Source organism: Protomyctophum parallelum (genome assembly GCF_964188405.1).
Source record: "Protomyctophum parallelum genome assembly, chromosome: 2".
In the NCBI taxonomy this organism is placed as follows: Eukaryota; Metazoa; Chordata; class Actinopteri; order Myctophiformes; family Myctophidae; genus Protomyctophum; species Protomyctophum parallelum.
Window position 1 is genome coordinate 52150598 of NC_139699.1, and position 21008 is coordinate 52171605.

At 40.6% G+C, this 21008-nt stretch overlaps 1 protein-coding gene across 2 annotated transcripts; it reads right to left on the minus strand.

The window, feature by feature from the left end:
- Positions 1 to 3922: 3922 nt before the first annotated feature.
- On the minus strand, positions 3923 to 20534 carry LOC310878103 (globoside alpha-1,3-N-acetylgalactosaminyltransferase 1-like). 2 transcript variants are annotated; one of them, XM_083792219.1, is made up of 9 exons: positions 20402 to 20534; positions 20151 to 20183; positions 18429 to 18563; positions 16994 to 17102; positions 16400 to 16513; positions 15181 to 15297; positions 14518 to 14651; positions 4721 to 4798; positions 3923 to 4273 (listed from the first exon to the last, which is right to left on the minus strand). In XM_083792219.1, the coding sequence occupies exons 1-9, from the start codon at positions 20479 to 20481 to the stop codon at positions 4123 to 4125; spliced, it is 951 nt and encodes a 316-aa protein (XP_083648345.1). In that variant the 5' UTR covers positions 20482 to 20534; the 3' UTR covers positions 3923 to 4122. The 2 variants fall into 2 exon arrangements, 1 of the variants encoding a protein (XP_083648345.1); XR_014570855.1 differs by having other exon boundaries at positions 4131 to 4273; positions 4721 to 4841.
- Positions 20535 to 21008: the final 474 nt, after the last annotated feature.

Below are 21008 nucleotides of genomic sequence, written 5' to 3' on the forward strand. Positions count from 1 at the left end.
GTACTTCCTCTTTCGAGTTAGTTTCACTTCCCCATTTTGATGGAGACATCTGTAATCACAAACATATGGTCATACAGATGGTCAAACTGATAGAACACAACACAGCACACAAAATAATACAAGTCATACATTAAAATAAAACATTAAGACACCATGAAGCACGCAAAATTAATGTATGACTTGTATTATTTTGGTATGTGGCGGTGTGTTTTGTGAATTTTGCATGGTTCAGGTTGTCTTAATGTTCCCATACCACTACTCTTCTAGCCAATGTTATAGGCGTTGTGAGCTTGTAGATCTGCTAATTTCTACAATATTTGTGGAGTCAAACTAAGGGCGCTTTCACACCCAAAGTTTGTTTAGAAGGTCCGGATCAGATACCAAATGTTACTTTAAATTGTTGCATTTTGATTTTGGTCCGTTTAGTGTTCACACAGGACTTTGTAAAGAAAACCAAATATGTAAAGTAAACAAATGACACGTGGACATGTGTGGACACCACAAGAAAAGAGGTCATTTTACGAGGGAAAAAGAACATGAGGGAAAATCACTGTCTACAATTTTTGGGCACAACCTTCAGTCACAGAGAGAGAAGAGAACAGCAACATGGAACGACAGCAACAACTTGCTATTGCATTAATTCTTAATTATTTTATAAGCCAAATAAGAGCAACAGATGAACAGAGGAGCAGGTGTTTGAACAATAATGTGCTTAAGTTATTGCTGCATTCAATTCACCGGAGACGTAGCCGGGGTCATCCCTATTTTCCCTCAATCCCTAAAATGTGGTTTTACCCAAATTAGGCCCTGTGTTCCCTCAGCCTAGCTAGAATAATTCTTTCACTGCCTTCAGTGGACACCACCCACAATCCTAAGCAGAAAAACTACACCTTAATTTTCATGACTTGGAAATCATTTTTATTTATTTTATTTATCATTTAAAATTTTATACTCCATACATGTCGCCAACCAAAAGTGTTAGGATATGTATCAGTTATCATCAATGTAAAGTAAAATCTTGCCTTTATACCATTGTTTTGACTTTTTTGTTGTATCAAAGTATCGTTTCAGGCACCGTTTAGTCAAGTCTGGCTCCATATTTATGACCTCTCTTCGTTCAATTATCCTTGGAGGAAGATGAAAGTGATTATGGGTCAATCAGAAGGTTAAAATGTAGCCTCACTGTCAGTTGACTCTTGAACTGTTTAATAAATAGCTCAGACTGCACTGGACTATGTGGCCGCTTGTCTCTGTGAAGAAGTCTCTCAGACGTGCTTCTGTCAAGTTTTTTTGAGGTATAGACGTTGTAATTAGCTGCATTAGGCTAGTTAGTGCATCACAATGTTAGAAACATTCATTTACACAAATAGAACTAGAGGATGTTGTGTCAATATATTGTGCAGACTGGGGTTTCAAAATTTTTACTTTTTAGCTGGAGGCAACATGTGGTCCATTATGTGTTTTGGCGTAATCCCCAGTCCATATGCTGCAAAGCCATATAAGCTATTTAAGCTACACAGATGTCTGGAGAAAAAAGCACATTAAAATCCCTTCACAAAACAAACAAGTATCCAAGTAAACATATGATTAGTACATAGTGTCATGGTTTACATTTTACCATGTAGTACACACAAAAAAAAGTGTGCGCTGCAGCAAAAATACAAAATGGTAGAATTCCCATATCTTTAGGTTGACATAATACAATAAAAAAAAAAACATATCCTTCAGTTCAGTAAATCACCCAAGCTAGCCTGTTTTAATCTGTTTCTTGTTTCAAGATAATAGATAATCAAATACAGAAGCTTGAAATGGAAATCTTAAATCTCTCCCAAGATTATTTCAGGTAATTTATGTTATAGTTGACAGCATGTCAACTAACCCCTGGGCCCTTCCTTGGTTTGCTATTTTCAAAATATCCTACAATACACTCTTTAGTAAAGTGTAGTATAGATATCTGTTGTTGCATGGAAAATTGTCTACAGCCAGCTTTTTATGCCAAATAGGAAGTTTTTCAATTGTTGTTTCAATGCAAATTGAAAACAACCAGAGGAATATTGCGTACATTCTTTGTAGGTTAGATACAGTAGCTAGATAGCTGACAAACTTTCTACAATAGTCTGTTGTGTCGAAAGACAAGGGCTACAAACTCAACTTTCTTTCTGAAATGTTCACAACCTGACATTATAACTTATTAAAAAAGACAAAAAAACATGGAAGACATTCAAAGGTTGGTATCCTGCTGGAAAGAGTTGTCCTTGACCAATTGGGCCACAGTCATGGCTAACATCATGGCCCGGTTTCCCAAAGGACACCTCTTACACCATGGTGTAAGTCACAGGAGTGCCCACACATTTGACGTGAGAGCTACTTTCAAAAGGACCAGCTCAACAAGATCTACCCACCGAAAAAAATTATATACCATTGCTGAAAATAGTTTAAATATGTAATGTACCTGAGGGGGCTTTGGAATATAGCAGAGCTGTTGTTACATATAAGACAAATGCACTTGGAATGGGAAATAGAGGGGGAAGAAATGGAATAAGTAGGTTTTCTTTTTTTTAATTTGTACGTTTTTGTGCACAGCAACACTCTTTAATACTGTCCAATACACTTAGATGGGGAATTATGACAGGCAGTTGCTGTCAAAATATGACTCCCCAGTCATAAAACGCTTTGCGTTTGAAATGGACACTCATGCTTTCTATTCTAAGGTGTGATTTGGGGCCCTAAAGATGAATACAAAATGAATATCAACATCCTAATACTGTCCAATCTTTAGATAGGGAGGGGGGTGAAATTATGACAGGCAGTTTCTGCCCCCCCCCCCCTCCAGTGTGATCTGGGGCCCTAAAGATGAATACAACATCTTAAAACTAAAATGTATGCCAAAAATATATATATATATTTATTCTTTTTTAATTAAATATTCTTTAAGGGCATGTCATGTGATCTACCTGCACAGCCTTTGTGATCTACTGGTAGATCACGATCCTTGTGCAGAAACAGGAAACAGACTCCTTTCGTTGCCATGGTTACCATCATGCAATTGTGTTACCTGTTATTTTGTTTGTACAGTTATATTGCATTGCATCGTGTATGTTTGTGTGACATGTGGATTTCATTAATATGGAAAAAGGAAATACAGCGTGGCGTGTCATATACATCCATGGTGTTTATAAATCATTGTGTTAAAAGTTGTTTTGTTTGTGTGGTTTCATTTATAGTTTTTTCACGGTGGGGTAAATAAAGAGCCCTTGTGAACATCAGTTGGAGTGTTGTCTATTCTGCATCAGATGAAGATTGTTTAGGAGGAGTTTATTTATCTTTCATTTGTGGTGGTACTTACATTTGTAGGTCGCGGTTTCCATGTGGACAGAGAGCAGGGCTGCACAAGGCAATCGAGTCTAGATCGGCACAGACTCGCTCTTGAGGGCTTTATAAGCCACTTCCACTCAAGGCTGCTTGGTTTCGGACGACACTTAATATGGCGCAGCCTCGCGTGAACGAGCATACCGAGTGCAAGTGTGTAGGGCGAGTGGCGAGGAGCTGGTTTCAGAAAGGGGGTTAGTGTAAGAGGTATGGTGTTGCACATGCTCAGTTGCCCTCTAGGCCACATGAAGCCTGTGTGCGGCCTAATTGGCTGAATGGCAGCCAATCAAACACTATGTCCTTTTTTGGGAAACACTGTCAAACATAGAAATACACAACCTAGACTAGAGCACAGCCATACCCGTCCTCATTGCGCATGTAAGGCCTCCTGCATGAATACACAAACCTGTTTCCCTAGGCTAAAGCCTCTTTAGCCTACACACACCTGTCGACATGTGGCAGTATTAAAACCATTCGCAGAGAAATGTGTGGTGCGAGTGGTGACTTTCTTCATCTCATTTAAATATAAAAACTTTGAAATTAAGGCCTACTTCAGCACCAAAGAAATTAAATTGAATTACATTTTTTTAAGAGTGAAGAGAGCCTACTGTCAGCTGTCTAAATATTAAATTAAATTTCAGAATGGTAGACCTGAGGCCTACCATACCAGGCATCAGGCCTGAGGCCTACCACCACCTCTTACACCATGGTGTAAGAGGTGTCCTTTGGGAAACCGGGCCATGTCATTTGATTTCAATCATGTCCACCATTTGGTCGGACCTCTGCATAGTTCTTCAACACCTGAGAGATCCTGATGACTCTGATGTCGTCTGGTTTCTGGTCATAGTCTGACCACAGATACTCCGGAGATAGTACTTTGGTCGGCTTATTGTACAGTAGGTACCTGCCAACAGAGATGGATGGAGGGATGGATGAACGGACAGAAAGATAGAGGGACAAACACAGAGATAACGAACAAGCCAATGATCATATAAAAAGCCACTCAAAAATAACAAGGATAATATAATTAGAAATTATGCTGTGAACAATGTTACTTATATTCCTTTCATTTCCAAATAAATCTAACCAAATTATCCTGTAAAGGGGAGCCAGCAGATTAGTCATGAATCATGATTTATTTAACCTAGCATCCCAATTCTAGGGGAGGAATGTGTATCATAAATGGGTTCATTTACAGTCCGACAGGCATATTAGTCCGACACCCTATATCCCAAACCCTAACCTAACGCATAACGTCACCTAATGCCCTCTTCAAAATGTAGACAGACAACAAAGCAAAACACATTAATTAAGGACTTGAGAAATGAGAAAATGCATAGTTATCCTGTACTTGTTGAGATGACTCTCCTCTTGCCAGGCGGCCTCGATATTATTCTTGGCATCTATCTCTGATTGTTCATAGCAGTACCTGAGAGTAGAACGACAAGAAGTATGATTGTTCATAGCAGTACCTGAGAATAGAAAGACAATCTGATTGTTCATAAGAGTACCTGAGAGTATTACGACAAGAATGCTGAAAAACATTATCAGGTGAAAGCATTACTGCCACTTTAGCTTACAATATAAAACTATAGTGACTCATAGGAATAGACTGACAACCGGGAATAGTCTGGTGACCACCTGGGTGAGCAGTTTGGGTTAGCGCCCCAGCCTGTGTCCGCCGTGAGGAGGAAGCCCAAAAAACCCATGTGAGGCCATTAGAAGCAAGTGGAGGTTTCACTTCTGCAGGCTTCACCGTTTCCCTACCAGTGGAGCTTGCAGAATCCACCATTCACGAATGAAGTGTCTGGTGCTGGGAATCTGGTGCAACGCACAGGTCCTGGCTACACCTAGTGAGAGCAGGAGTGGACCTGGTGAGGCGTAGGAGGTGCCCGGGCCAGCCCGGCCAGGAGTCAACCCACAGTGCCTAGTCCCTCCATGCACCAGATGGCCCGCCCGGTACCCACCCAGTACCGGATGGCCCGCCCAGTACTGGCAGAGTAGTTCTGGAGCAGCGAATTATGTGTCCCCGGTTTTTCCCTAATGGGACTGATAGAGGGTAGCTAATGGGACGTAAATCGGGACTTGATCACCCCGGCTGGGTCACCCGAGTGAGGGGTATGATGTTGAGAAACCCGAAACCCAGAGGACCTTGGGATACATCACTGAGGATACGTCCTGTGCATCCATGCGATATCTTTTAGTTCTTAAATATAATCTCTATGACTCATGTTATGATTGTATGCATGCGATGCAAAAACAGATATGATATAGTACTTTATTGTCAGTTCACACTGAAATTTGTCTTGCGACCAAGCAGCCATGTATGCAGAACACATACTGTACACATTTGACATAGCACAAAGAACAAAAAATAAAACAAGATTATTATATAAAGCCATGAAGACAAGAGCAATGTCCACACCCACAACACCAGAGGGAGTGCAACAAACCATGTACAACCCAGATTCGGCACAAACAAGGGACTAAATTCTTTTCGCTCCTATGCCACCAAAATGTGGAACGCCCTACCAACAGTCATTAAGACATGTGAATCCCTTGACTCCTTCAAAACCGCTCTCAAAGGGCACCTACGGATGGCTGCAATTCGAAACTGGCCTCTGTAAAATCTGAATCCCCCACCCCCCCCCCCACCCACATTTCCCCTCACTGTATAATGTATCTTTTCCCTTTTTTGCTTCCTATATGATGAATTCCTGTTCTGTTCTTTAGCTACATAGAAATGTCTATTTGTATGTCTCTAAATGTTTGTATGTCTCTAAATGTTTTGATGAATTGAACAATGTGGACCCTGTTGTAAACAAGTGTAATGCTTAATTGGGTCGTCCACTCACAGTTAACAGTCTTTGTATTGAGTTTGTGCTTAAAATGTACTGTAATTCTACAAACTGTTAATAAATATTTCAATCAATCAATCAATCACTGCTTACTGTAGCTTACCCCTGGTCAAACTCCTGATTAAGCCTCAAAGTCAATTGTGGACAAAGGACCTCTTTAGTCTGACCTTATTGTATGCTGGGACACCATATCTCCTTCCTGAAGGTAGCAACCTATTCTTCGTACAACACAAGTTGTACAGTATGTATGTTCAGTTGTTTCAGCGGGAGGCGGCCTTTTTTTCCGACACCCAAATAGCAGACAGGGCAAAATATTGTTCTATAACTCTTCTATGGTAGTACTCATCAATCAGCAGCTTATTCTCAATGTCATCTTGAGCATTGTATGGGGAACTGACTGACTGGGGCCAAATTGGTTTCCATAAACTGCTGATTGATGATTAATTTGATTATTCATTTTCAAATAATTGTAGTGGAGTACAAATGTTGGCTCTGAGATGTAGTGGAGTAGATGTAAATGTATTGGAAATTGGAATACAGTCAAGTAGAGTACAAATACCTCAAAATTGTACTTAAGTACAGTATTTGAGTAAATTTACTTAGTTACTTTCCACCACTGGGTTAACAGCAGGAGGATGAGTTAAAAAACGTCAACAAAGAGAGAAGTATATGACCAAGCTGTCCGGCTGATGACAAAAAAGATTACGAAAGAAAGGAGAGAGATGACTAAGACACAGAAGTGGTAAATGTTATCCTCAACTTCATATTGACATCTGTTGTCCAGATCATATCTCACACCAGGGCTGCAGGGCTGAATCATTCAGGCCGCGGTAGTCAAGTCATACACCCAGCCAGGCCACCCTATCCATATACCTACACATACGATACATATTACCGTTAAAATGTCATATTCTACATTTTAAGTGTTGCAACACTTATACATACACACGCATGCACATGTGTGGCGATTGAAAAACCATAAAACCTGGGTGATCTACTGTATGCTATCAAATTGTATGTTTATTCACGCAGCATATACTGTACAGTATATGAATGATACATTATCTGGGTGATTTTAGTTTCTACCCTTCTAAGGACCAGCTGAGACCCCAACTTTGAGAACCAATGGTGTAGTGACGGGCGGGAACCCCTTTTGGTGTTTTAAGAATTATGTTATACTTTAGCTATTGAAAAATAGCAGATTTACAAGCTCATAGCGCGGCACCGAGTGCCACGCTACGAGCTTGTAGGTCTGCTATTTTTGAAAAATCGTGAAAATGTGGTGCAAATCTTTGAATATATATATTCTGTCAGAGCGATCGTTTTTAACTCAATCTTTGCTTCATGGGGGGTCCCTGGAACAACATATTTTCAGATGGTGGTCGGCGGCCAATTACATATATTTTTGGGGTCCTTGACATGAAAAACTTTAAGAATGACTGACATAGAAACAGGCTTTTCAGAAAACTGTCAGGATTTAGAAGACATTTGCAGAAATGTCTTCAGGTCTAAATGGGTTAAGAGCGGTTAAGAGCGGTTAACCGCATCTCCATGATATGATCTACTGCACCACGGATATGTCAACATGAAGTCGAAATGAGTCATAGTTCTCTCTTTTTGTATCTTTTTGTCATCAGTTTCCTCCTTTAAGTGAAAGAAAAGTAGTGTCAAAATATCTTTTGTATATTCGGTTTCAAAACAGGCCGCATGCGGGTACACTATAGTAGCTTTTCGTGCTTCGATCATATGATAGACTGACTGATCAGCTGGTTATGTTCTTTCAGCACTTTATTATTTATTATTAATATGTAACACTGCATAAAGTTATATGAATGCCTCTGACTTAATTGGCCTAATTCTCTACAGTGCCACCCTGCTCTTTGGACCCTGCAGGGCTTGTGCCCAGAATTTGCAATGTCTGTGACTGTGACACAGACGCGGTCAATAATATATAGCATAAATAATAGGCAAAATATAACACTTTCCCGCTATCTGTGACTGTGATCAGCTCCTCACACACATAACTCCATTCTCGTGCATGCACGCCTGCTCAATCTCAGTTTGCGTAAATGGGGGGGGGGGGGGGGGGGGGGGGTGCTGCAGGGAGTCAGGTTCGGCGAGGCCCGGTCGTGCTGTCTCCCCCCCGGCCCGGCCCAATGTAGTTCCGCCAGTGTGTACGGACACACACACACACACACACACACACACACACACACACACACACACACACACACACACACGTGCGCCTCTCCCTCTCTCTCTCCCCCCTCTCTCGCACGCACACACGCACGCACACTCACTTGCGTTGCCGTTGCGCGTCTCCCGTGTCGGACTATTGCCTCGTCTAAACTACGGTTTTCTGACTATTGCAGGAACTTCTGTCTGTCTAATATCATGCACAGACTGTTGGAGTAAAAAGACGGTATTTCGGACAATGGGTCTGTCTGTCTGTCAGATTTCCCACAAGGATGCCGATAGTAAATGTAACTATGGTTTGTGGTCAACAGGCCCCCTCTGTGCAGTGTGCAGTTGTGCACCAGCTGCAGTCGGTAAAGAAAAAGAAAGGTGTGCCAGGTAACAGATGTCATGCGATGACGTGACGTTACAAGACACCCATCCCGTTGTCCCAACCTGTTTAACAGGGCTTCTTAAATTACACATTTGCTAAAACATAAAAACATAGTACAGCACATTTTGGATAGAAGTTCCTCTGCCTTCTCTACTCTCCTCCTTTTGTCTCACCTCCTCTCCTCCTGTCTGTGTGTGCATTGGGTGGGTGGGTAGGAGGGGGGTATATTCTACTATAAGGAGTAGCAAATTAGAAACCCGTGAAGCAAAAAACTCTAGACCCAGTCAGGCAAAGTGAAAAATAAGGATTATAATAATTAATAGATAAGCCATATAAGTTAAAAAGGCCTAATGGAATATAGCAAATCCACACTTTTGTGCATGTACCTGACAGACCCACATGTCTCAGAATGTTACCTAAAACTAGACACACCCACATGTCTCAGAAATGTTGAGAATGGTTTGAACCGTTTCCTTTTAGCCTGAAACTTAGTGGCTACTGATTCAGGGGCCAGGTTAGTTTCCTTTTGCTTTTTGCGAGTGCTGATGATTGATGACTTCAATCAAAACAAAGATGACCTAGAGTCTAGGTCATCTTTGTTAGTCTAGGTCCTAGACTAACCTTTGTATTGAATGACTGCAGGTTGCATGGAGAGCAACTGTGGTTCTTGTTCTCAACTTGCATCATTCCCAAGTAGGCCGATGGCCGACGGGCACAAGTCTAGACTCTACTCTTACAATAAATGCACCACATCTCTGTAAGTCTGTACGTGTGTGTGTGTGTGTGTGTGTGTGTGTGTGTGTGTGTGTGTGTGTGTGTGTGTGTGCGCCTGTAATCCACGTAACTCAAGAACCCTTTGCCACACCGACTTCACGTTCCACACCACCACAGGGTGCGGAAAACCTTGATACACGGTTGTAGTCCAGGCAAAATAGCGTTTCAATCAAAAGTAATTGTAACAAAAGATTTTTCTTCACAGACCATTCCTATGAGGTCTCCAGAACAACATACTAAAAGTCCCAAGAAATCCCAGTTGGGGAAATATGTTTAATTGCATTAATCCAAAATGGCCGCCAATTGGGCTTATTTGGCCAATCTTGGAATACATTTTTGACCATCAGGTAATTTTAACAGATTTTTTTCTGCACAGACCATTTCTATGAAGTCTCCAGAACACCATACTAAAAGTCCTAAGTAATCCTAGTTGCAGACATATGTTTAATTGGCATCAATCCATGATGTCTGCCAATTGACACCATTATCAGAAATATTGCCATTCTTAGAATAAATTCCTGGCCAAGAGGTAATTGTAACAGGATTCTTTTCACCACACATCATTTCTTAGAGGTGTCTAGAACAACATACTAAAAGTCCCAATAAATTCCGGTTGCGGAAATATGTTTAATTGCATTAATCCAAGATGTCCACCAATTGAGACTATTATAAGAAAAATTGCCAATATTAGAATAAATTCCTGGCCAAATGCTAATTGTAACAGGATTTCTTTCACCACACATCATTTACTCGGCATCAATCCAAAATAGCCACCACATTATTATAAAATGGCATACATTTGAATGATTTTAAGTGATTTATTTTGGGACAGAGTGGTTAATACAAAATGGGTTGCAGTTTAATTGGATACAGCTCATAGGAATTTGTGCAATGTTTTTCACCATACCAATTGTTGGTTGACGAACTATATTACAAATGTATTAGTCAGAGTCCTACAAGAATTCAAGCTGCCGAGAGTAAATCCTCTGTATAAAATTGGAAACAAATTAGAGACTAGACTAACGGGGGAACCGGGGAACATCTCCTCAGACTCCATTGTCCCGGTGTTGGTACTTTGCGCTCCTGAGTAGTTATTTTGTACATCCACATATGTTAGTGTTGGACGTCCTTGTGATCAATGCCTGTGTATTGGTTCCCACAGCACCAATTTGCTGGCTGGCAGTTCTTGATGCCAATGTCCTGCTACAGGTATAGTCTCATTCTCCTGGCTGACATTGTCTGGCTCAGGGTGGTATCCCCTCATACTGAATTGTAGGCTATACAGTGCTGTGTTACTATTCGCCCATTGGGCCATGGCTCATTCGTCCATGACTGGTAACGTATGTGCCTGTGGAATGGGGAACCCGGGTTCATCTCCCGCCCCGGCCGTGGCTACATTGGTGGCAGCGGTGTGTATGGTTAACCTCTACAAGTATGTTCCCGCAGGCGACACAGACCTTTATAGTAGTCGGCAGCTCTGTCAGTCTCCCTGGGGTGGAGGTCCCCCAGTCAGTCGAGCCTAGCTCCTGGCTGGCACGCGTGGACGCGCTTCCAGGTGGGGCGGGCAACTGTAGGCTATACAGTGCTGCGTTACTACTCGCCCATTGGGCCATGGCTCTTTAGTCGACTGGCTACAGAATCTTGTTGGTAACATGTTGAGACTTCTGCAGGGTTGACTTCAGGGTCCATTCTGGTGTAGCACCCGTCTAGAACCTTCTGGAGGGTTGGCTTCAGGGTCCATTCTGGTGTAGCACCCGTCTAGAACCTTCTGGAGGGTTGGCTTCAGGGTCCATTCTGGTGTAGCACCCGTCTAAAACCTTCAACAGGGTTGGCTTCAGGGTCCATTCTGGTGTAGCACCCGTCTAGAACCTTCTGCAGGGTTGGCTTCAGGGTCCATTATGGTGTAGCACCCGTCTAAAACCTTCTGCAGGGTTGGCTTCAGGGTCCATTCTGGTGTAGCACCCGTCTAAAACCTTCTGCAGGGTTGGCTTCAGGGTCCATTCTGGTGTAGCACCCGTCTAAAACCTTCTGCAGGGTTGGCTTCAGGGTCCATTCTGGTGTAGCACCCGTCTAAAACCTTCTGCAGGGTTGGCTTCAGGGTCCATTCTGGTGTAGCACCCGTCTAGAACCTTCTGCAGGGTTGGCTTCAGGGTCCATTCTGGTGTAGCACCCGTCTAAAACCTTCTGGAGGGTTGGCTTCAGGGTCCATTCTGGTGTAGCACCCGTCTAAAACCTTCTGCAGGGTTGGCTTCAGGGTCCATTCTGGTGTAGCACCCGTCTAAAACCTTCTGCAGGGTTGGCTTCAGGGTCCATTCTGGTGTAGCACCCGTCTAAAACCTTCTGCAGGGTTGGCTTCAGGGTCCATTCTGGTGTAGCACCCGTCTAAAACCTTCTGCAGGGTTGGCTTCAGGGTCCATTCTGGTGTAGCACCCGTCTAGAACCTTCTGCAGGGTTGGCTTCAGGGTCCAGCATTCACTGCCATAGAGGAACAGACTCCACCGTTGCATAGAAGAAGCTGAGTTTGATCTCACAGGGGAGGTTGGAGGGAGATCCATACACTGACCATGCCGTTCAGGGACCTCCATGCAAGTGCCTTCCTCACTTTCAGATCTTGCTCCGTTCAGTTGACCCATGAGCCCAGTTACTTGAAGTCCTTGACTTCCTTCAGCACAGTGCCTCCTGTTGTTGTCAGAGGTGGATGTTCCGGTGAGATATAGGTGATAACCTCCTATAGCAGCGTGATCTTGTAGATCGGCTGTTTTTGGTGCACACAGTTTTGCAGCATGACCTCGTAGATCGGCTGTTTTTGATGTCATTTGCATGTTTTTTGGACAACATCTGTAGGAGTACTGTTGGAAAAAAGGTGTGCTTGTTCCACGTTGTCGGAGAGCAGGCTGATGTTGTCCGCATAGTCTAGTCTAGTCTGTGCGGACAACAGTCTGTCAGGACTACTTTGGTATGTCGTCTCGAGTCAAATGCCTTTGAAGTCAATAGAACTGAGTATTATTATTATTATTATTACTATTATTACTATTATTATTATCATTATATTTGTAACTATTCTTATTTAGTTTCAGTTTTGGAAAGTAATTAATAGGTGAGTGGCAACTAAATTGTTTGTGTTTCTGGAAAAATGATAACGATTATTAATCTAACATTATTAATCTAACATTAAAGGTATATTCAGTGATTTCACTTAATTCAAATATCACTTATTTCTTTGTTTTGTTGTGATAATCCTCTCTACTATAGAGTGTGTTGACCATATAAGGAGTTCCTTCCTGTCCCCAGTTAACCCCTGGGGGTCAAAAAACCTTAGGTTTCGTTTTTGACTCTCTATCCTGATTGGACGAAAGGCTGGGTCCCACAGCCAAAAACGAAACCTAAGGTTTTTTGAGTGAAATCACTGAATATACCTTTAATCTAACATTAATGTTAGTTATAAATGTAATGCCCATTTGGCTTGTTAGCTTATAACGAACAAAGTGCTAAACAAAATGATGACCGTGTATAGGCCTACTGATGGCAGCGTGTTCTATAGTCTAGATAGAACATGATAATAACAGCCTTCAGTTATATTGGTTCAAAATGGCTAAAATACACAGTATTGTATCTGAATATCCTCAGCTCAAAATATATTTGGAAGTCAATTGAAATCTCAGACGAATGAAAATTGTGCCCGTCATAATTTGGGTAAATATTAGCGCGTTTTACATAGGCGTTTTACATAGATTGTGCATTACATTCACCAATTCACACACAGATGGTGGAGGGAACCATGCAAGGCACCAACCTGCAGATGCAATCAGGGGTTCAGCGTCTTGCTCAAGGACACTTTGTCACTAACTCTGGGGGAGCCCAGGTTCGAACTGGGAAACTTGTGGTTCCCATTCGGCCACACTACCTCTGAGCCTCTGCTGCTGAGCCACTAATTGGCAGACATCCTGCATGGATTGACGCCAATTAAACATATTTCCACAGCTAGGATTTCCTAGGACTTTTAGTATGGTGTTCTGATGACTTCATAGAAATGGTCTGTGAAGAAGGAAATGATGACCTCTTGGTATATGGCATTTTTTCCTGATAATAGTCCCAGTTAGTGGCCATTTTGGATTGATGCCAATTTAACATATTTCTACAACTACGACTTCTTGGGACTTTTAATATGTTGTTCTGGAGACTTCATAGAAATGGTCTGTGAAAAAAAACAGTTTCAATTACTTATTGGTAAGGAATTTATTCCAATATTGGTAATTGGCCATGCATTCTTTTGAGAATATCTTATTGGTGGACATCTTGTATTGATGCCAATGAAACATATTTCCGCAACTAGTATTTCTTGGGACTTTTAGTATGTTGTCCAGGAGACTTCATAGAAATGGTCTGTGAAGAAAAAAAATCTGTTACAATTAACTCTTGGTCCGAAATTTATTCCAAGATTGGCCATTTTTCTCATAATAGTCCCAGTTGGTGGCTATTTTGGATTGATGTCAATTTAACCTATTTCTGCAACTACGATTTCTTGGGACTTTTGATATGTTGTTCTGGAGACTTCATAGAAATGGTCTGTGAAAAAAAAATCTGTTTCAATTACTTATTGGTAAGGAATTTATTCCAAGATTGGTAATTGTCTATGCAGTTTCTGAGAATAGTCTTATCGGCGGACATCTTGGATTGATGCCAATTAAACATATTTCCCCAACTGGGATTTCTTGGGACTTTTAGTATGTTGTTCTGGAGACCTCATAGAAATGGTCTGTGAAAAAAAATCTTTTGTTACAATTACTTTTGATTTTAGGTCCAAAATGAGCTAGAATGCCTGGACTATTGTGAACTTGTGACAAAAAACACAGAAATTGCCATGAATTAAATTAAAAGATTTTGGGGGGTGAAGGTGAACTACTCCTTTAAAGCAGAAATACCTCCTAACAGCTTTGCTCTGCTTACCTGACCAGTCTGTACATGTCTTCCAGGTAGCCTCCCCACACAGCTGCAGTGTAGTAGTAATCTCCCTGACCAGCTTGGATGCAGGCCTGAGACTGTGGGTGCCGCTCATACGGAAACTTGTCCCTGTGTGTGTTCTAATATAGAGGAGAGCATTGAAACAGGGGAGGAACAGTTAATCGAACTAATCAATTTCAATTGATTATAACAATGTATCAATCATAACATAAAATAATCGATTAATAACCAATCCATTATAGGCATAAAGCTTACATGTTGTGAGCATTTAGATCGTTTTGCATGATGTGCAACGTGATGAAGTATAAATATAACGCTCAATATAATAAATATTATAAAAATGGTGTGTCTCGAAAAAGTAATCGATAGTTAAGAAGATAATTGATAATTGCAGCCGTAGACATTGAAACACCAATCACACAATAGAGAAAGTAAATGAACGAATAAGCAAAGTCTATTTTGCACGGTGTCCTGTAAAATAATATACCACATAAGCATTAGCAACAATAAACCGTGCATTCAAGTTATTAATTTTCAGGACAGTCAAAACAGAGTAGGGTCATATTGTCTTCATATAAAATATGTATTTATGTATTTCTATGTGGAAAGTATATACTACTAGTCTACTACTAATAACAACAGTAAAACCTTGTAGTAGCCACGGTGAAGCACTGCAGACAGCCGACTCAGGGACTCTGCTCCGAAACGGCCGTGGAAGACACTGTCAATATCCATCATGAACAGGTAGTCTGCCTCTCCACGGATCTGCATGGGAACAGAACAGATGATTTAGAAGAAACGGAAGGTGTGTGATGGCCGCCTCAGCAGCCACACATTGAGACAGCCTTCTTATAGGCTACTGTATGGTGACTTTTCTTTTTGGTTTTGTTGTTGTCAACATAACCCATATTTCAAGGACAGCCTAATTATGCAGCTGCTCAACAAACTGGCCATGCTCAAACAACCCCCAACTGACCAAGCCCACTCCTTGAGATGAGAGATCAAATAAGATGATATACAATGAGATTAAAATCTGGTGTGTTCATTAATTTATCTCAGTGTACAAATGTAATCATGGGTCCATATTTGGTTTCAGAATTACAAATTAAAATGTTAACATTGATGATTTCACTGTTTACAGACAGAGAAGTTTGCTTAATGTAAGTCGCTCTGGATTAAGAGCGTCTGCTAAATGCCTAAATTGTAAATTGTAAATTGAAAGGCTCAAAAAGAGCCTCTCTCTCTCTCTCTCTCTGATTGTATAAATATATATAAATATAAGAAAAAGAAAATAGCAACAGTAAATGTATATAAATAATATCTCTGAAGCCAGTCCTGACAAATAAACTATAAGTATTAGTAGGTGAATAAATACATAAATAAACAAAAACAATGAATACGTTTCATTAACAATTAAGAGGTGTCGTGAATTTCAGGTTTATCCAACTAAAAATGTTCTGGTGTAACTAACTACAGTAAGTTCAGTGGACACACTATTCAGCTGATGAATACATTCGATGATGATGATGTCGCTGTTGGGTAGATAAACCTTGTATACAACAAAAGCATTACTTTTCAGGAAATGGAAAAAACAACCAGCTTTACACTGGATCAATTGTAGTTGGAATTATTAAGTCACAATCTTCTCTTGTTAATATTTTTCATTGGTTCAATATGACAATATTTATAAAACACACTTTCAAAATAGCTCACACAAAGCTTGTGCCAATGTGTAGATGGGCTATTTTTGTGACAATCCTGTATGACAAAGTAGTTAATTAATTTATGAGAAAATATAAAACGTTAAAATATGGAGATACAAAGTTTCTGCCTGACAGCGACAAAGTGATATTATTTGACTTCCTACCCGTTGGTCAATGGTGGCAGTGGCCCATTTCATTCTGCCCAGAACCACGTCCTGCCAGCGCTTGGCACTGGGTATTGTAATGACTGAAATCGTCCTTCCTTTGCCCAGGGCGATCTGCATATTTGGTACCAGAAAAGAACCAGAAAACAAACTATATTATATTTATAATAAAGCACAATAAAGAAACATCCAAGACTTTAGCCTTTATTTCAAACATTCCGTTTAACCACTTAACTTAAGTCCTATATACTTCACCATACGACAAACAGTGAAAATAGCCGATCTACAAGCTCACAATGTGTTGCAGCGGGGCGTGTTGTGAGCTTGTACATCTGCTGTATTCAGATTATTTTTATTTTTATATATTGTTTTTAATCGTCTATAATGACATGGGTGAAAGTGGTTTAAACAAAGGCCAGAACTATAATACTTGAAATAAAGGCAGTCTTACAACTTTTATGTTTTAAAAGTTATAACACTGTAGTGCTTCTCCATTAATCGATTTCAATATCATGTCCGTGCTAAGAATATAATAGAAATAAAACCAAATAACATTGTAGTAATACTCATTATGGTAAAGCACCACTGACTGACCTCAGGAACTTCATCCTCGTGGTCCGTGAAGACGAAATAAGTAACTCGGAAGTCAACAAGGAAGTACTTTTCTCCAGATTCCAGGAAACCCTTCAGGAAGCGTGTGTACCTGATAGCACATTATTAGGGATGTTAAATACTTTTGCATGTGATGTCGACAAGACAAGACACAACTTTTCATATATAATATAATATATTATACCTTTTCTATTCTTTCTGTATTCTTTCTGGATATTAGCAAAATGTAGATTTTTATGTTAGACATTGAGGGAAATTAAGATTCTCAGATGGAAAATATTTAACGCTGCTTAACAACTGCAGGTTAATCGATCGAAGATTATCAATTGTCTATATTGAAAGAATCGATAATTGATTTCAAACGGGAAGCAAGGAACGCACACGTTGTTGCCTGGATCAACGAGAGGTCTGCTACAGGTCTGCTCAAGAGGGGGGCGACAACGTAAAAATAAACTAAACAGAGTCCAGGTCTGGTGAGTCGCAGGCGTGTGCACGAAACAAGCACGCGCGCAACAAATTCACAGGACCACGCTCACGTAAATACGCTTGCGTTGTCGCACCGCGACTGCTCCGCACAAAAAAGCAGGTCTCATTGAATATCGTCACCTTATTAAACTAATTGCCTAAGTCATTTTATCCTTACATGTTACATGATTGACATACACCTTTATTTGTATGTCAATAGTCATATTTTTTCATATTTTTTGGAATTGAAATAATTAAGAAATATAATATATTCTACATTTGGCACAGTTTTTTGTGTTTCCTGAAAACCTTGAAAAAATGACTTAGGCAATTAGTTTAATAAGGTGACGATATGAACTATAGGCGCGTTATATCGCTTCACGTTTGAAAGGCCCTTTATGCATATAGTGAGAAAGAAATGTTAGATGGATAAATAGATATATATCGTGGCTGTTATCTTGCTAGATCAATCAAGATTCGCTCCACATCAGTTCGTTGGTGCAGGGGCGCCCCTCGAAGCACAGGTCAGCGCAGTTGTCTGTCCTGGAGAATTCTGACCCGTTTCTACTTTTCTACAGACTATATAGCATGCTGTGCCTGCTTGTGACCTTGCTACGCACAGCTATTGTGCACACTCTTTTAAGTAATGGTTGATGCTCTAAATGTCTATGTTTTACCATCAGGTGAAAACCTTTTCTGTTCCCTTTATAGTGAAAATAGCAACGCGGCGTACACGTGGTGAGTTTGTAAACATGCTATTTTCACTACTTTTGTGTAACACTCTTGTATGACAAACTAGGGCATTAATTAAAAAAAAGTAAAACATAAAAGTAAAAATATGGAGAACCAAGGTTTCTGCCCGACAACAACGATTACACACACACACACACACACACACACACACACATACAGTTTATTGATAAACATGTGTGAGGTGAGGTGAGACACCTACTTTCCAACAGCAAACACTACTACAGCAATTCTGGGGTCCATCGGCTTGTAGATGGAATCTATAACCACAGGGTCAAAGGTACCCTCCCAAACCAGAGGAGCATTCCAGTTGGTCACAGAGTTAATGTCAGTCCGTCTGGGGAAGAAGAGAGATCTGCGTTAAACCTCCCAAAGACAAAGTTTACAACAGGGACATGCATGCTGCACTGTCTCAAATAAATGACACAAGGCTGCTGCCAGTCTTGTGTAATCGGTCACAAAGATGAAACAGAGGCCAGGTCAGAGCTTATAGCTTCTTTATATTGTTTGCACATTGACAAATGGCCATATATAATTTGCATTCCCTCCCAAACACACCCATGCCACAAGATTTCATAGCAAAAATGGCTGATCTACAAGCTCACAACGCGATGTAACACAATGTGAGCTTGTAGATCTTCTATTTTATTTATCGATTTATTTATTGTGGGGAAAAAAGAGACATCTAATGACATGTTAAATTTGACCACATCTATGTCAGGTTGAAAGTGCAAAAACATTCAACAGTCAATTTTTAGAGGATATAGAGTTTGCACACAAAATACTGATACATTTGAAAACATTTTTTTATATATTGCAATAATAGTGTGTGGTTTTCACAAAATCCCAAGGCACACCTGGACTTGTCTGTGTGGCCGTGGTGTAGGGGAAAGCTTGAAATGAAATATTGAGGGCGATTAAATCAAGCTCTAACAGTCATTATTAAACTGAGATATGCTAGTGGTCCAGTGGTCCAGTGGCACGCACGACAGGCTGCAGCCTTGTAACTAACTTGGCAAACTAATATTCAGGGCGAAGCGTGCGTGCGTGCGGGGGCGCACTCTACAGATCTCGCTTGTAGCGCCACCCAACCGGCCTGCGTGGCCATTTCTCTGGCCTTTTCTCTGGAAGTTCTTGACATTAGACTACCTAGTAAATTACAACATTGTATATTTGCCAACTGCTTGACATATCCTGCTCTTCTTTGTTGAATTTAAACAAATGAGTCAGCTGCACCAGTAAAGGAGCAATCCAGAAGGGATCCACTTCTAACCGCATCCCAAAAGGCAAACATTGTGTGTAAACATTCAGCGCTGCGGGTTTAAGTGATTACGGGGGAATTCTTTTATAGAATCCAGTTAGCAAGTCTATTTCTTTGGCCACAGTACAATGCATGGAGGGTAGCACAGTATATTGTTGCTACCCTTAGCTGTAACTTCTTTTTGAGTTGTGCAACCACTCCAAGGAACAGCAATGTCCGTGTTAACCTATGTGACTATGAGTACCAGTAGGGGCAAAAGTGGCGCTGTTGTGCCAGAAACAGAGAGAGAGATAGCTGCACTGTTGCCTGCTAATGAATGAGAGAGAGAGAGAGAGAGAGGATGGGGAGTTGCACCACTCAGCTCACAAGGGTGTGATTTTTCTTATGTATCTGCCCTGGGTGTCTAACTGTTGTACTGCCTTTGGCAATTGAATTTCCCTCACAGAATCAATTACTATCGATTATTGTCGAGGCTTTCAAAAATAGAACATTTTCAAGAAGTCACAATTTCTGGACTGGTAAGTATAATGAGGTTTTCCACTGTTGCCTTAACATTTTACTTTCATGTGAATGACACATGACACATATTGTTACAAAATTATTAATTATTTAAGATAATTGTTTATGTTTGTTCTTGTGTGTAATCATTTGAATAAAACTTACCCTTGCTGTGTACTTGGCTGTTCATATGTAATTCTGAGAGAAACAAAAATGAGAAGCCAGGCTCAGTGTCTGTTGCGGTACACCGCAAGTAGAAAAAAGTACAAGTAAAAGTATAACATTATAGGCAACTGTTCAATCATAATGTATACAACACACGCACGCACTCACACACACACAGTTGTATCTCTCTCTCTCTACATGTATTAATGTACTAATTAATGTACTAATGTGTTCTTACTTGTCTTACTTACAATGGCATTAGTAGCTCTCCAACTTTCCAACTGCCATTCTTTGGGCAATTTCTGCTCTCCATAATTTTCGATATAGACATGTCTTCCACATCTCTTGAATCTGGCACAGCACGGTCACTGTCAAGCTCATTGCAAAACCTTCATGGAAAACGGTAACAAACAAGATTGTAACATGCTCTTCAAACAGTCAAAAAACAAAAAAAGCTTCAGTTCAGTTCATTCTTGGATCATGAGGGTGAATATGAGGGTCCTTCAACATTAAGATCTTTGAGAACCACTTAACTAAGGCATGGATCTAATCTATTTGATTTCTTTGCGTTATTGAAAACGTGTCTAATTCTTCAGAATCTGCAAAAACATTGGGAGCAGTTCACAAAACAAAAACAATGTTCAGGAAGAATGTTTGACAGTACGCACACATCATTCATAAAACCATAGAAAGCAAACCTTACCGTATGTCATATGGTAAGTAGAAGTAGATGACCCTATAAAGACACAGGTCAAGAGGTTAGCCAGATAAATAAATCATTAAGTCAGTGTTTTCTCTATAGCCTACATCCAGGCCAGGCCAGCAGTAGGTTTATCACAATTAGTGTATAATATTTAC

What these genes read in the sequence shown, in the direction of transcription:
- LOC310878103 (XM_083792219.1), bottom strand. Translation starts at nt 20,481, where the DNA reads ATGTCTATATCGAAAATTATGGAGAGCAGAAATTGCCCAAAGAATGGC. An exon ending in TTCACCGTGGCTACTACAAG is followed by an intron (nt 14,652 to 15,180) that starts GTTTTACTGTTG and finishes CCTCTATATTAG; the next exon opens with AACACACACAGGGACAAGTT. An exon ending in GACATGTACAGACTGGTCAG is followed by an intron (nt 4,799 to 14,517) that starts GTAAGCAGAGCA and finishes TTCTACTCTCAG; the next exon opens with GTACTGCTATGAACAATCAG.